The sequence below is a fragment of the Apteryx mantelli genome, chromosome 10 (genome assembly GCF_036417845.1).
Source record: "Apteryx mantelli isolate bAptMan1 chromosome 10, bAptMan1.hap1, whole genome shotgun sequence".
Classification (NCBI taxonomy): domain Eukaryota; kingdom Metazoa; phylum Chordata; class Aves; order Apterygiformes; family Apterygidae; genus Apteryx; species Apteryx mantelli.
Genome location: NC_089987.1, coordinates 22,727,193 through 22,738,545, shown reverse-complemented (window position 1 = coordinate 22,738,545; position 11,353 = coordinate 22,727,193). Strand labels below are relative to the sequence as shown.

At 69.9% G+C, this 11,353-nt stretch overlaps 1 protein-coding gene across 3 annotated transcripts; it reads right to left on the bottom strand.

Annotated features, from left to right (window-relative positions):
- Positions 1 to 74: 74 nt before the first annotated feature.
- FCSK (fucose kinase) lies at positions 75 to 9,534 on the bottom strand. 3 transcript variants are annotated; one of them, XM_067302693.1, is made up of 24 exons: positions 9,134 to 9,534; positions 8,854 to 9,005; positions 8,718 to 8,768; positions 8,324 to 8,449; positions 8,123 to 8,195; positions 7,811 to 7,908; positions 7,500 to 7,580; positions 7,280 to 7,399; positions 6,980 to 7,127; positions 6,573 to 6,700; positions 6,202 to 6,303; positions 5,835 to 6,005; positions 5,680 to 5,747; positions 5,124 to 5,494; positions 4,519 to 4,729; positions 4,204 to 4,370; positions 3,728 to 3,955; positions 3,342 to 3,485; positions 2,944 to 3,063; positions 2,675 to 2,862; positions 2,262 to 2,361; positions 1,149 to 1,372; positions 953 to 1,012; positions 75 to 242 (listed from the first exon to the last, which is right to left on the bottom strand). In XM_067302693.1, exons 1-24 carry the CDS (start codon positions 9,210 to 9,212, stop codon positions 234 to 236), a joined length of 3,219 nt encoding a protein of 1,072 aa, XP_067158794.1. In that variant the 5' UTR covers positions 9,213 to 9,534; the 3' UTR covers positions 75 to 233. The 3 variants fall into 3 exon arrangements, with proteins under 3 accessions (XP_067158794.1, XP_067158796.1, XP_067158793.1); XM_067302695.1 differs by having other exon boundaries at positions 75 to 239; XM_067302692.1 differs by lacking the exon at positions 75 to 242 and having other exon boundaries at positions 845 to 1,012.
- Positions 9,535 to 11,353: the final 1,819 nt, after the last annotated feature.

Sequence of the window (11,353 nt, the reverse complement as noted above, 5' to 3'; positions counted from 1 at the left end):
AGCATTCCCAGGCCCTTGCTGTCCTGTGGGGAAGGAGGGGTGGTAGACAGAGCACTGCTAAGGACAGACAGAAGTAAACAGATGCAATCTTTTATTCAAAGAGACAGCAGCAGGGATCAGTAACGCACTGCAGAAATAATCTCTTGGTACCTTCTCTTAGAGGGGAAAAAGCGTGAGGGGACTTGATTCCACATCCAGGGTGGACCTTGGTGCACCTTAACAGGCAGTGCAGGTCACTGCTGCTGAAGAAGAGGAAGGCCCAGCAGTAATGATAACCTTGCCCCTGCTATAGGGAATGTTATCAATGCTCTTCTCCCCCCCCCCCCCCCCCCCCCCTTCTTTGGAGAACCATAAAAGCCTGGGTCAAAGCCCAAGATCAGCCTGGAGGCCAGCTATGTTCCTAGCAGCCAGTCTGTCCAGCAAGTCTGTCCTTGGGGGAAGGTTTGCCTGCCCAGCTCATCACAGTTCCTCCGGCCTCAGTGTCTGTTGGGGCAGGTATCAGCACAAGAAGGTCACGTCAAAGCCTAAGGCACTCGCTGGAGCCAGCTGAAGGAGCAGGCTCTAAAGCAGCATGTGACTGCCGCTGGGGAGAGCAGCCGTGGCAGCACCCTGCGATGAGGGCTGGCAGCTCTGGCCAATTTGTACTTGAGGTCCAGCCGCTGCTCCCAAGAGGGGTACCCAGGCTCTGCTGGGCTGTTGTCAGGACCTGGCCGGGGCTTGGGCTTGGTGTACAGCAATGAACCAAAGGGCAGTCAGCGAGCCGGCATACAAACCAGAACCGGTCCTGGCTGCAGGTGCAGGGAGCTGGAACTCCAGCATAGGGATTTCCCTCCCTCCCTCCCTCCCTCCCTCTGCCCTACGTATCCCCCCAGGAACAGTCCAGGGCCAAAGGCCTTCACATGGCCACATCTTCTCCGGGGTCAGCACTGCCTTTAGGATCGCTTCCCCCTACCTCCACAGAGAAGCCACCTGTGTCCACTTCGATGCTGTGGATGCTGAAGTTGCCCAAGCCCTAGAACAGAGTTAAGGGTTGGGGCAGGAGTCAGCAAGGGCCTCATGTTGCCTTCAGGATGGCTCATGCCTGCAAGGCCCTGGGACAGGAAGCAATCCCATCCCGTTTGCAGTGGGGGGGGGGGCACACGTCTCACCTCGGTTTTTGCTAGAATTTGGTGCAAGGCTTCCTTCTGCCGCGGGGCTTTGGTCAAGACGTACAGGAACCCGCCGCCGCCAGCCCCTGCCAAACACTGCCCGTAGACGTAAGGCCGGAGAGCATCCATCAGGCGCCCGACAGCCAGCGGCTCACACCCAGGGGCCATACATTTCTTCTGCTGCCAGTAGCGGTTCAGACACTCGCCGATGAGCGGCAGATTACCTGGAGGAGAGAGGACGTTGCAAACAAGTCAAAACAGCGAAGATTCATCTCCATTTCTCTCCCAAGGAGCAGAGGCCTGAGCATGCCACTCCTGCTCAATCCAAGCTCAATTATGCCTTCTCATCAACCCAATCCCTCCCAGCTCTGCTAGCCAAGCAAGCAAATGCAGCACTATTGCGCTGCTGTTTATTTTTAATCCTCCACAGGGGGAGGATGTGCTTGCTTTAATATTCCAGCATCCCCCCCAGCAGCCAAAGGCCAAATGAATCCGCTTCGTAAGTGAGGCACAGCCCCCAGGCCCATCACGGGCAACTCGCAGAAAATCAACCAGCCTCAGCCTGTCCCTTGGTGTCTCTTCTAACCCTCCTCAAACAGCCACATCTCAGTTCCAGCCTGAATTTCAGGGCACTGCCCGTAAAATGCTGGTGGGCCTGGGGAGTCCTTGGAAGAGGGTAGGGGGAGCAGCCGCAAGAGCCCGCGGCACCGCTGGCCCCGAGCGCGGCTCTCAGCTGCCAGCGAGCATCACCTGCGCGGCCCCGAGCCTCCGCCAACCGCGGTCTGCGCGGATTCTCCCCCGGGGCCTTTGCGCGTCTCTGCTCCTTAATAGGGATCTGCCAGGTTTTTCCCTCGCACTGCTGAAAGCAGCGGAGCGGAGCCGGCATCCTGGGGAGCCAACGCCGGGCAGGGAATTGCCTGGCTCAAGCTTCAAGGCCCAGAGGGCAACGCAGGCGTCTCCAAACTGCCCGGCCCGCTGGCAGCCGCCGTGCTTGCACAGCTGGCCCTAGCGCCGCCGCTGCCCTCCTAGGACGTGGCATCGCCCCGCGAGCAGTGGGCAGGCAAGCGGTGGGCAGCGCGAAGGGCGGCTCGGCCCGCGGCGGGGGGCTCGTACCTCGCCGCAAGGCCTGGGCGCACTCCTCGGCGTTGCTCACCAGCGCGGCGGCGTTCTGCACGGCCGAGGGCAGCCTGGCGTACCAGTTCCTCACCACGTCCTGCAAAACAGCAGAGCGGGGACGTCACTGGGGGCGGCCGGCTGCGGAGCGCGACAGGCGCCTCTGCCGCCCCTTTCCTGCCTGTGCCTTCAGCGCTCCCATTGGGACACGGCAGCTTTGCAGCAATGAGGAGGACCAGCACCAAAGGTCCAGGCCACGCAAGCAGAGGGTAAAGCACGACATCTCGTCTCGGAGACCACGGATGGAGCCAGGACTTCGCGAAGGGGCTACCGACGGGCAGCGATGCCAACCCGCATATCCCATCAGGGAGCAGAGGCCAGAGCCCGAAATGCCCAAGGGTCCCCCGTGTTACCTGGAGCAGGTTGCGGGCCAGGCGAGTCTTTCCCGTGTACACCAGCAGCAAGTGATCGTTCAGGGTCTGGGTGAAGCCTTCGGGCACTGGGATCTCCTCCACCTCCACCCTGAGCGGGAGCTGGGCCTTCGACCTCCCGATTTTGATGCCTGGCACCAGCCCGCCTACCTGGTCCTGCCAACCGCCTCCTGCAAGGCGGAGGGTCCTCAGCCATGGTCAGACCAGCCCCAGCAAGGGCACAGGCAGGGATGCTTCCTCCTGGACACTACCTGTCGTGAGCCTCTGCTCCAGGTGCAGCACGGCATGGATGAGGGACTCGGTGCTGGCAGCCTTCCCCGCCGCCCGGTACAGCGACGCCATCACCGCTCCGGCCAGGATGCTGCTGGTGCCTGCAGGGAGCACAGCAGGGCCAGGGCAGCGAGGAGCAGCGCTCGCATTGCACGTCCCCATGTCACCCTCCTTGGGCTGCGCGGTGGCTCATGGAGACGTGGCACATAGGCTCGCGCTACCCAACAGCGGCCACGTGCCGGGCTGTGAGAGCCGGTGCCGAGCTCATGGCCGCGTGGCAGCAAGCGGGAAGTCCCGTCCTGGGGCTCGGAGCAAAAGGAACGCCCCGGAGAGGCAGGGGTTGGATTTGCCCCTGCCAGCTCTTTCCCAGCGGACATACCCAGGCCCGAGCCGTGGGGCAGCTTGGACCAGGTGTGCACCTCGAAGCCGCCACCGAAGCTCTCCATCAGCTGCGCTCGTAAGGGTTTCTGCGAGGGCAACTGCACGATTTGGGTGCATATGAAGGCAGCTTTGAGCAAGGCTCCTGGGAAAAAACGGGAAGGAGAAAGCAAAGCTGGTGCCTTCTGCACTATCTATCTGCTGCTTCCTTAATGCTCTAGTCCCCGAGGGCCACGAAAGGAGGTGTAGGAACAGAGCAGGGCATAGCAAGTCTGAACCCCAACACCACATCTGCCGCGTTGCAGGACCACCTGGGGACATGGGCGTCCGTCCCCTGGACGGAGACGGGGATACGGAGCCAGTCCCTGTGGCTGGCTGGCCTCTCACCTGGCGCGTGCGGCTGGCAGTAGTCCTGCAAGTGCTCCAGCTCGCGGCACACCAGCTCTACGGCCACCTCGCCCCGCGGCGTCCCGCTGACGCTGGCGAGGCGCAGCTCCGGCTCGCCGATGCGCCGGACCCGGGCGCCGATCGGCCGGTGCCCGTCCACCAGCACCGCCACGTCCACCACGGCACCCCCGTGCTCGTAGGTGATGGGAGGCGTGTCGCTCCAGCCGCCTGCCGAGGCGCCTTGTCAGTCCCCGGCAGCAGCCCGGGGGCTTTTCCCCACCGTGCCCCCCAGCATCGCATGCCGCCTTGGCCCTCTCCACCTCCGAGATGGTGCCACAGAGCAGAACACTAGGATTGCGGCCCTCAGCCTTGTCGTCCCCTCCATCCCACCAGCTCCGAGCCCACCTCTCTGCCAGCGTCGGATGAGGCCGATGCGGCTGGAAGAGCATCCCCCAGCCCCAGGGAGAGGCGCTCACCGGAGAGGTCCAGGCGGGCCGGACACGTCACCTGCACCCAGCGCCCCAAGGGGGGCAGCTCCGCCTGCCCCACGGTGACAAACTGGCACGAGGACATCACAGCCTGGCGGATGAGGATCTGCTCTGCCCCCTCGTAATGCCGAGCTGCTCTCACCAGCAGGGCTGGCCTGGGAAAAGAGGGGCGCTGAGCTCATGGCCGGGCCCTGCTGCTGCCTCCCTGAGCGCGGCGATGCCGGGGAAAGGGCCAGAAGGCAAAGGACCGGGCCAGGCAGCAGCCGCAGCTCCGGCCTCTCCACTCGCCAACCCCAATCTCACCTGCTCATCCACTTCTTCCGCTCTGCGGCCAGCTCCCGGACGCCCCCGGCGATGTCCCCGCTCTCCAGGCGCCCGAAGGCGGAGGCCCACTCCTTGTTGGCCGCCGGCCCGCTCCGCAAGCCCCCTTCCCCTCGCGCCATGCAGCCCAGCACGTCGGCGACGCACGCGAGCGCCCGGGCCGCGATGCCCACGTCGGCGGCCGTGGAGGCAACTGCGAAGCAAAGGGAGGCCGCAAGGTGGTAGCCGGGCTGCAGGTCGCCTCCGAAGCAGCCCGCAGGGCCCAAACTTCTGCAAGGAGCCTGGCTCCAGCCCCCAGAGCCAAGGAGGGGACTCAGCCCCGGCTTGTTGGACTTGTTGGGGGTGCAACCCCATGGGCACGTTCCCGCAAAGGGGCTGCTACATTTGGGGGAGTTTATAGGAGAAGATGGGGTGCAACAACCAGCCTGGACACCCGGAGACGCAAGACACAGCTTGAGCGAGTCCAGGATGAGCAGCCCGGGGAAGGGATGGCGAAACCCAAGTATCTCCCCCCAGGATAGCTCTCCGGAGGGAGTCTGCAGCCAGTGCCCCTCTCCACTCCCGTAACCCTGTCCCGGGACGCTCACCCTCGTCCAGCGTGTCCAGCACGGCCTCGTGGTAGCCCTCGTGGACGGCGCTGCGGGCGAGCGGCAGGAGGCTGCCGTCCCGGCGCCCCAGCAGCACCCGCCGCACCTTGCGCTGGCCCTGCTGGAAGAAGAGGGCCCGGCGGGCGCCCAGCTCGGCCGCCCTGTCCAGGCAGGGCAGCAGCTCCTCCCAGGACATGCGCCAGGCGGCCCGCCAGCGCTGCAGCCGCCCGCCCGCCGCCGCCGCCGGGGCCAGCAGCCACAGCACGTCCTCCAGCCCCAGCGCCTCCGAGGCATGCAGCACGGGGAAGAGGCGGGCGCTGAGCAGGCAGCGGCTCCTCCGCGGCGTCTCGGCGCCCCAAACGTCCCCTTCCCTGCCCGAGGGAGAAGCCGTCGGCACCGCGCCAGGCCCTGGGGTGTCGCGACGTGACACAGCAGGGGTTGGGGTGGCTGTCCCGGCTCCTGCTGTCCCTCGAGCTTGGTGATGCTGTTGGCACCGCAGGGTGCCAGCAGCCCTGTGGGTGGCCCCCTGCCCTCCAGGCTCACCCGTGGCACCCACCGTATGCCTGTCCGATGGAAAAACTCGGTCCACGGCATGTTCAAGTAGGTGGCCTCTTCGGCAGGGCTCTGAGGAGAGATGCAGAGGACAGTTACGCCCCGGTGGTGGGACAGGGACAGCCCCGAGGAGCGCGGCCCCCGTGGCGGCCCCCGTACCTGCCAGTCGTCGAGGCGGCCGGTCAGCGTGAACACGCGGCAGGACAGGTCCCGCAGGCGGACGTGGTGGCCCTGCAGGACGACGTCGCGCGGGGGGCAGCTCCGGAGGGCCGCCGAGGAGGCTGCGGCGAGGCCTGAGAGGAGGCAGCCGGGGCCGATCTCCAGGGGACCCTGCGGACATGGTGGCAGGGCCCTGAGGATGGTGACAGCCACCAGGGTCCCCCGCTGCCAGCCAAAAGGCAGCCAGGAACAGGACAGGCGCCCCATATCTCACAGCTGTAGCTCCTCCGCCCCAGCCGGGGCCACCTCAACCTGGCAGAGTCCCAATTGAGCGCACCGAGGGTTGGGGGTCCCCTTGGCCACGTACCTGGAGATGGCAGTGCTGGACGACACTCCCGGCCGCCAGGCGCACGGCTCCTTCCAGCAGGCAGTTGGTGACCGAGGAGCCATCCTCCACGAGCCGGGGCTGCTGCAGGGAGCGGAGAGGCACATGCGCTCGGTGCTCTGCCGTCCCCACGGACTGACCGCGCGGGGATGGCGGAGACGTCCGGCATCTGCTCAGCTCAAAGCGCAGCCTCGGCTGCATCCATGGGATATGGCAAGCCATGCCAGGTGGTGGCCGTGGATTGGGGACCGTGAGGACGTGAGGCCAGGCAGTGGCTGGGCTGGAAGCAGAGCCCTGAGCTCCTGCTTGCCCCGAGCAAATCTGCGTGCGCAAGCGAGGCCAGGAAGACCTACGTCCACGTGGGAATGGGCTATTTTGCGGAAGCAGAGGTGGCTGGCGGAGCCGGGCTGGAGCGTCAGGCTGCGGATGTGGTCGCTCGCGGACATGGTCAGGTAGTCGTAGGATCCATCGGGGATGCAGGCTGCGGGGAGGAAGGAGAAGCCTCAGCACGCGGACGGCAAAACACGGGGCTGGGAGACGCTCCCCGGCCTCATGGATACCCTGGCCTGCCGAGGGCAGCCGGGCCTGAACGTCCCTCGGCTCGAAGCCGGGGGGAGAGGGGACCTGGGGGCACGCTGTCGGGGTGTCCCCAGGCCCGAAAAGCACCCCATTTCCCCCCCCGCAGGACTCTGAGCACCAAGCGCAGGGGAAAGGCTCTGGGACGGGTCCCATCCCGCGCGCCCGGCACGGCGGCGCTCACCCATGCTAAGAGGGAAGGAGCGGAGGGCCGCCCACAGCACGGAGCGGGCGCTCCTGGCGCTGGCATCGCCACCGCCCGTGCCCCTCACGAAGTCCTCCTCCGTCACCCCGCTCGCCATGCACAGCACAATGTCGAAGAAGAGGGAGAGCTGGGGAGAGAAGGGACCTGCGCGGTGCACCCCGACCCCCACCCCGGCGCCGAGCCCTCCCCGCCCGAACCCGGCGGCGTGGGGGGAAACGAGCCCTTCGGGGCCGCTACAGGGAGGGCGAGGGGTCCCGTGCCCTCCGGAGGGGGTGTCACCTGGATGGGGGGTGCCCCCGAATCCAGGCCCAGGTAGGTGCAGGCGTCCAAAGGAGGGATGACGTGGGTGGCCAGAAGCTGCTCGGCGGCGTCGGAGGAGAAGAAAACCACCCCGCACACCTGCAGGGACACAGCGGGGCTGGGGCTCTCGCGGGGGCGGGCAGCCCCGGCCACCAGCGACACAAGGGATGGGGTCCCCACACCGCCAGCTCTGCCGTACCAGCGGGACGGTGCCGTCGGGGCCGGCGCACTGCTGGATCTGGGCCTCCGTACCTCTGTAGATGATGTTGCTCACCATCCCCTGGGAGCGAGATGGTCCCGATGAGCTATTTGGGGTGCCCGGAGCCAACCCCCGAGGGACACCCGGGATGGGGCACTGGGGTAGGGACTGGGAAGTCCCTGCCCTCCCCGTGTCCCAACACACCCAAAAAGCCTGCTGTGACCCACCCCCAGACCCTGCTGGGGGACACCTGCCCCTCGAAGGGCTCCCTCCAGGCTGGGGGCGCCCCAGGAAGAGGGATTCCTACAGACCTGCCTGTCGGCGACGTAGACTCCGTGGCTCCTGGCATACGCCTGGCTCCCGGGCACCGCGATCACTCGGACGCCCTGGAAGCCGTCCCAGGAGATCCCTGCGGAGCAGGGCAGAGAGACCAGCGCCCCGCTGGGGCGGCGCGCGGACCCCCCGGCAGCAGCATCCCAGCCACCTCGCTGCGAGCGCGACGATGCTCGTGGGTGCCGAGCGCCCCCAGCGCAGCCCCGGGCGGGCCGATCCTGCACGCCCAAGCACCCGTGCAGCCGGCCGGGCCGGGCCGCTGTGAGCGCCGGTGACCGCCCCGCGCTCACCTGGTGCCGAGGGCACGGCGAGGAGCATGTCCGTGCTGCAGACCCACACGCCCGGTGGGGAGCCCACGCAGAGCTGCCGAGAGAAAGGCCCCGGCGCTCAGGAGGGGGCGCGGAAGGGGCTCGGCCCTCGCCAGCACGGAAGCGAGAGGTTTCCCAGCCGGGCCCGTCCCCGGCGGCCCGCTGCCGCCCGGCCCCACCGACCCGGCACGTCATGGTCGCCAGCAGGCTGTCCAGGTTGCAGGTGAGGGCCTCGGCCGGGGCGTCGGGCTCCTCCACGGGCAGGCAGGTGAAGGCCCGGCCGCAGTCGTCGAAGGAGAAGTCGCGGCCCTGGCGGGACAGGGAGCCCCCAGGGGGGCGGTTGGGAGGGTCGGAGCGAGCCGGCTCCGGCACCCCCGCGGGCCACAGGGCTGCTCGGGGCAGGCGACCCCAAGTCAGCAGCTGCCCGAGCCCCCGCTCCTCTCCAGCGATGGGGGACGCGCTCCCTCCCGGCGGTCAGGATAGGGCCCCCCGCCGCCCACCATCGCCGCCCCGAGGCCAAACGCTGCCGGATCTGCTAGCCGGGGCGAAGGGGGCGAGCGCCGCCCGCCGCTCTCACCACGTGCAGGACGAGGACGCGGGCTTCCTTCAGGACGTCGGAGGTCACCACCTGCGCGGGCCGGACAGGGACGCTCAGCGGGGGCGGGAGAGCCGGGCCGCGGCGCAGCCCCCGGCGGACCCCGGCACCCGCGTACCGTGCAGCCTGCCCGGGCGCTCAGGTGCTCGGCCGCCACCAGCAAGGCGTTGAGGGTGGCGCCGCCGCTGCCCACGCCGGCCGCCGGGTCCTCCACGGCCAGGAGGACGGGACGGGGGCCCAGGGCGCCCCTGCGCCGCCGCGTCTCCAGCTCTGCCCAACGAGAGGCCGGGCGCGCTGAGCCGGGGGGCTGCGGCCGCCCGCCCGCCGAGGGGTGAGCGCCGGCCCCTCGTGGCCCGGCTGGGTGTGGGCGCAGCGGCCCCGCGAGCCCGGCCACCTGCCTCGCTGGAAGGCCGCGACGCAGTCCCGGCGCTGGCAGGTCAGCACGACCACGGTCCACTCGACGCCTTCGGGCGCCATGGCGGCGGCGGCGGCGCGGGAGGGCCGGAGCGGCTGCGGCCCGCCGGCCGCTTGGCCCCGCTCGCTCGTTCGCCCTGCGGGGACACGCGGGGCCGCAGGGGCGACGGAGCCGGCAGGGCCGCCTGCTCCCAGCCCGGCGCACAGCGGCCGTGGCTTGCTCGCGCCCTCGCCGTCAGCCCCAAAGCGCAGGCCGCCGGGGCACGGCCACCCGCGGGGCGCAGGCCCAGCCGCTGCCCGGCGCCGGGGGACAAGGGGCAGCGAGCGTCAGGGCGCCGCTGCCGCCGAGCTGCGCACCAGCAAACTCAGCGCACGTGTAGTCCGCGCGCCCCCGCGCACCAACCCGCCCCCCTCGGCGGGCTGCCGCGGCCGCGCAGCGCCGAGCACCGCGCCCACCCGGCCTGCCTACGCCCCCCGCTTCCTGCCACCGCCCTTCAAGGCGGCCCCGCCGCCGCGGGGGCTGCCGGGAGCTGTAGTTCCTCCGCTGCCCCCCCGCGCGGCGGGCGCCCCCTGCGGGACTGCAGCTCCCAGTGTGCTCTGCGGCGCGCGGCCCGCCGGCCCCTTAAAGGCACAGTGCCCCCCCCCAACAACCCTCCGGGGGAGCGGAGCCGGAGGAATGGGGGGGTTCACCGCTTTCTCCCCCAAAACGGTCCCCCAGGCACCCGGTGTCACCGGCTGATGGGTATCTCCTGCGCATCCCCTAGCAGCCGACCATGCCAGTCATCCCTGCCACGAGCACCGCCCAGTCTCAGCCCTGCTACTCATCCCTGCCATGACCATGCCTGGCCTCAGCCCTGCTGCTCATCCCTGCCACAAGCATCCCCAGTCTCAGCCCTGTCGCTTACCCCTGCCACGAGCACGCCCGGCCTCAGCCCTGTCACTCATCCCTGCCACGAGCATGCCCAGCCTCAGCCCTGCTGCTCAGCCCTGCCATGAGCACACCCAGCCTTGGCCCTGATGCTCATCCCTGCCACGAGCATGCCTGGCCTTGGCCCTGCTGCTCATCCCTGCCACGAGCACCCCCAGCCTCGGCCCTGCTGCTCATCCCTGCCACGAGCACGCCCGGCCTCAGCCCTGTCACTCATCCCTGCCACGAGCACACCCGGCCTCGGCCCTGCTGCTCATCCCTGCCACGAGCACGCCCGGCCTCAGCCCTGTCACTCATCCCTGCCACGAGCACACTCGGCCTCATCCCTGCTGCTCATCCCTGCCACGAGCACGCACGGCCTCAGCCCTGCTGCTCAGCCCTGCCACGAGCACCCCCAGTCTCGGCCCTGCTGCTCATCCCTGCCGTGCCCTGGCCTCCGTCCTGCTCCCCGGCAGGGCCCGGGCGCCGCGGGGCTCTGGTGTGCGGCTCGCGGGTGCCCCGCGCCGGGCGCTGCCAGGCTCTGGCTGCCTGGCACCCCGCGGGGGTGCGGGAGGTGCCGGCGCGGGCGCGGCCCCGCCGCCTCCCACCCTGGCCCGGGCGCGGAGCGGCGGGCGGCGGCGGCGGCGGCGGCGGACTACATCTCCCAGGCTGCCGGGGCGCCGCGGCCCGCACGGCGCGGGGCGGCCCCGGCGGCGGCGGCGGCGGCGGCGGCGGCGGCGCGGGGCGGGCGCGGCCCTGGCTGCGCCGCGGCGGGGCCATGCGGGAGCGGCGCCAGGTACCGCGGCGGCGAGCGGGCGCGGGGGGCTGCGGCGCCGCAGCCGCGGGATGCGCCGGCTGCAGCCCCCGCTGCTGCCCCCGGGGATGCGCTGGCCGGGGCGCCGCTCCCGGCGCCAGGGAGGGGGCGCGGGCTGCGGGCGGGGGGCGCCGGCGCCGGGGGGACGCGCTGGCCCGGATCCCGGGCTGCTGGCCCGGAGAGGATGCCCGGGCTGCGGGCTGGGGGACAGGCCCCAGGGCGGATGCGGTGGCCCTGGGGAGGGTGCGGTGGCCCCGGGTGCGGGTCAGGTCCCGGGGTGCTGGTGCCGGGGGGACGCGCTGGCCCTGGGGAGGACGCGCCGGTCGCAGCCCCGGCTGCCCAGGGCGGCGGTGTCAGGGCTGGGGCTGGCGCTGCTCCCCGGTGGCTGCAGGGAGCTGCCCCTGTCTCCGGCCGGGCACCCCGGGGTGGCCGCAGCGGGCACCTCTGGCCATGCAGCTGTCTGGGGGTGCGAATGCCACCGGG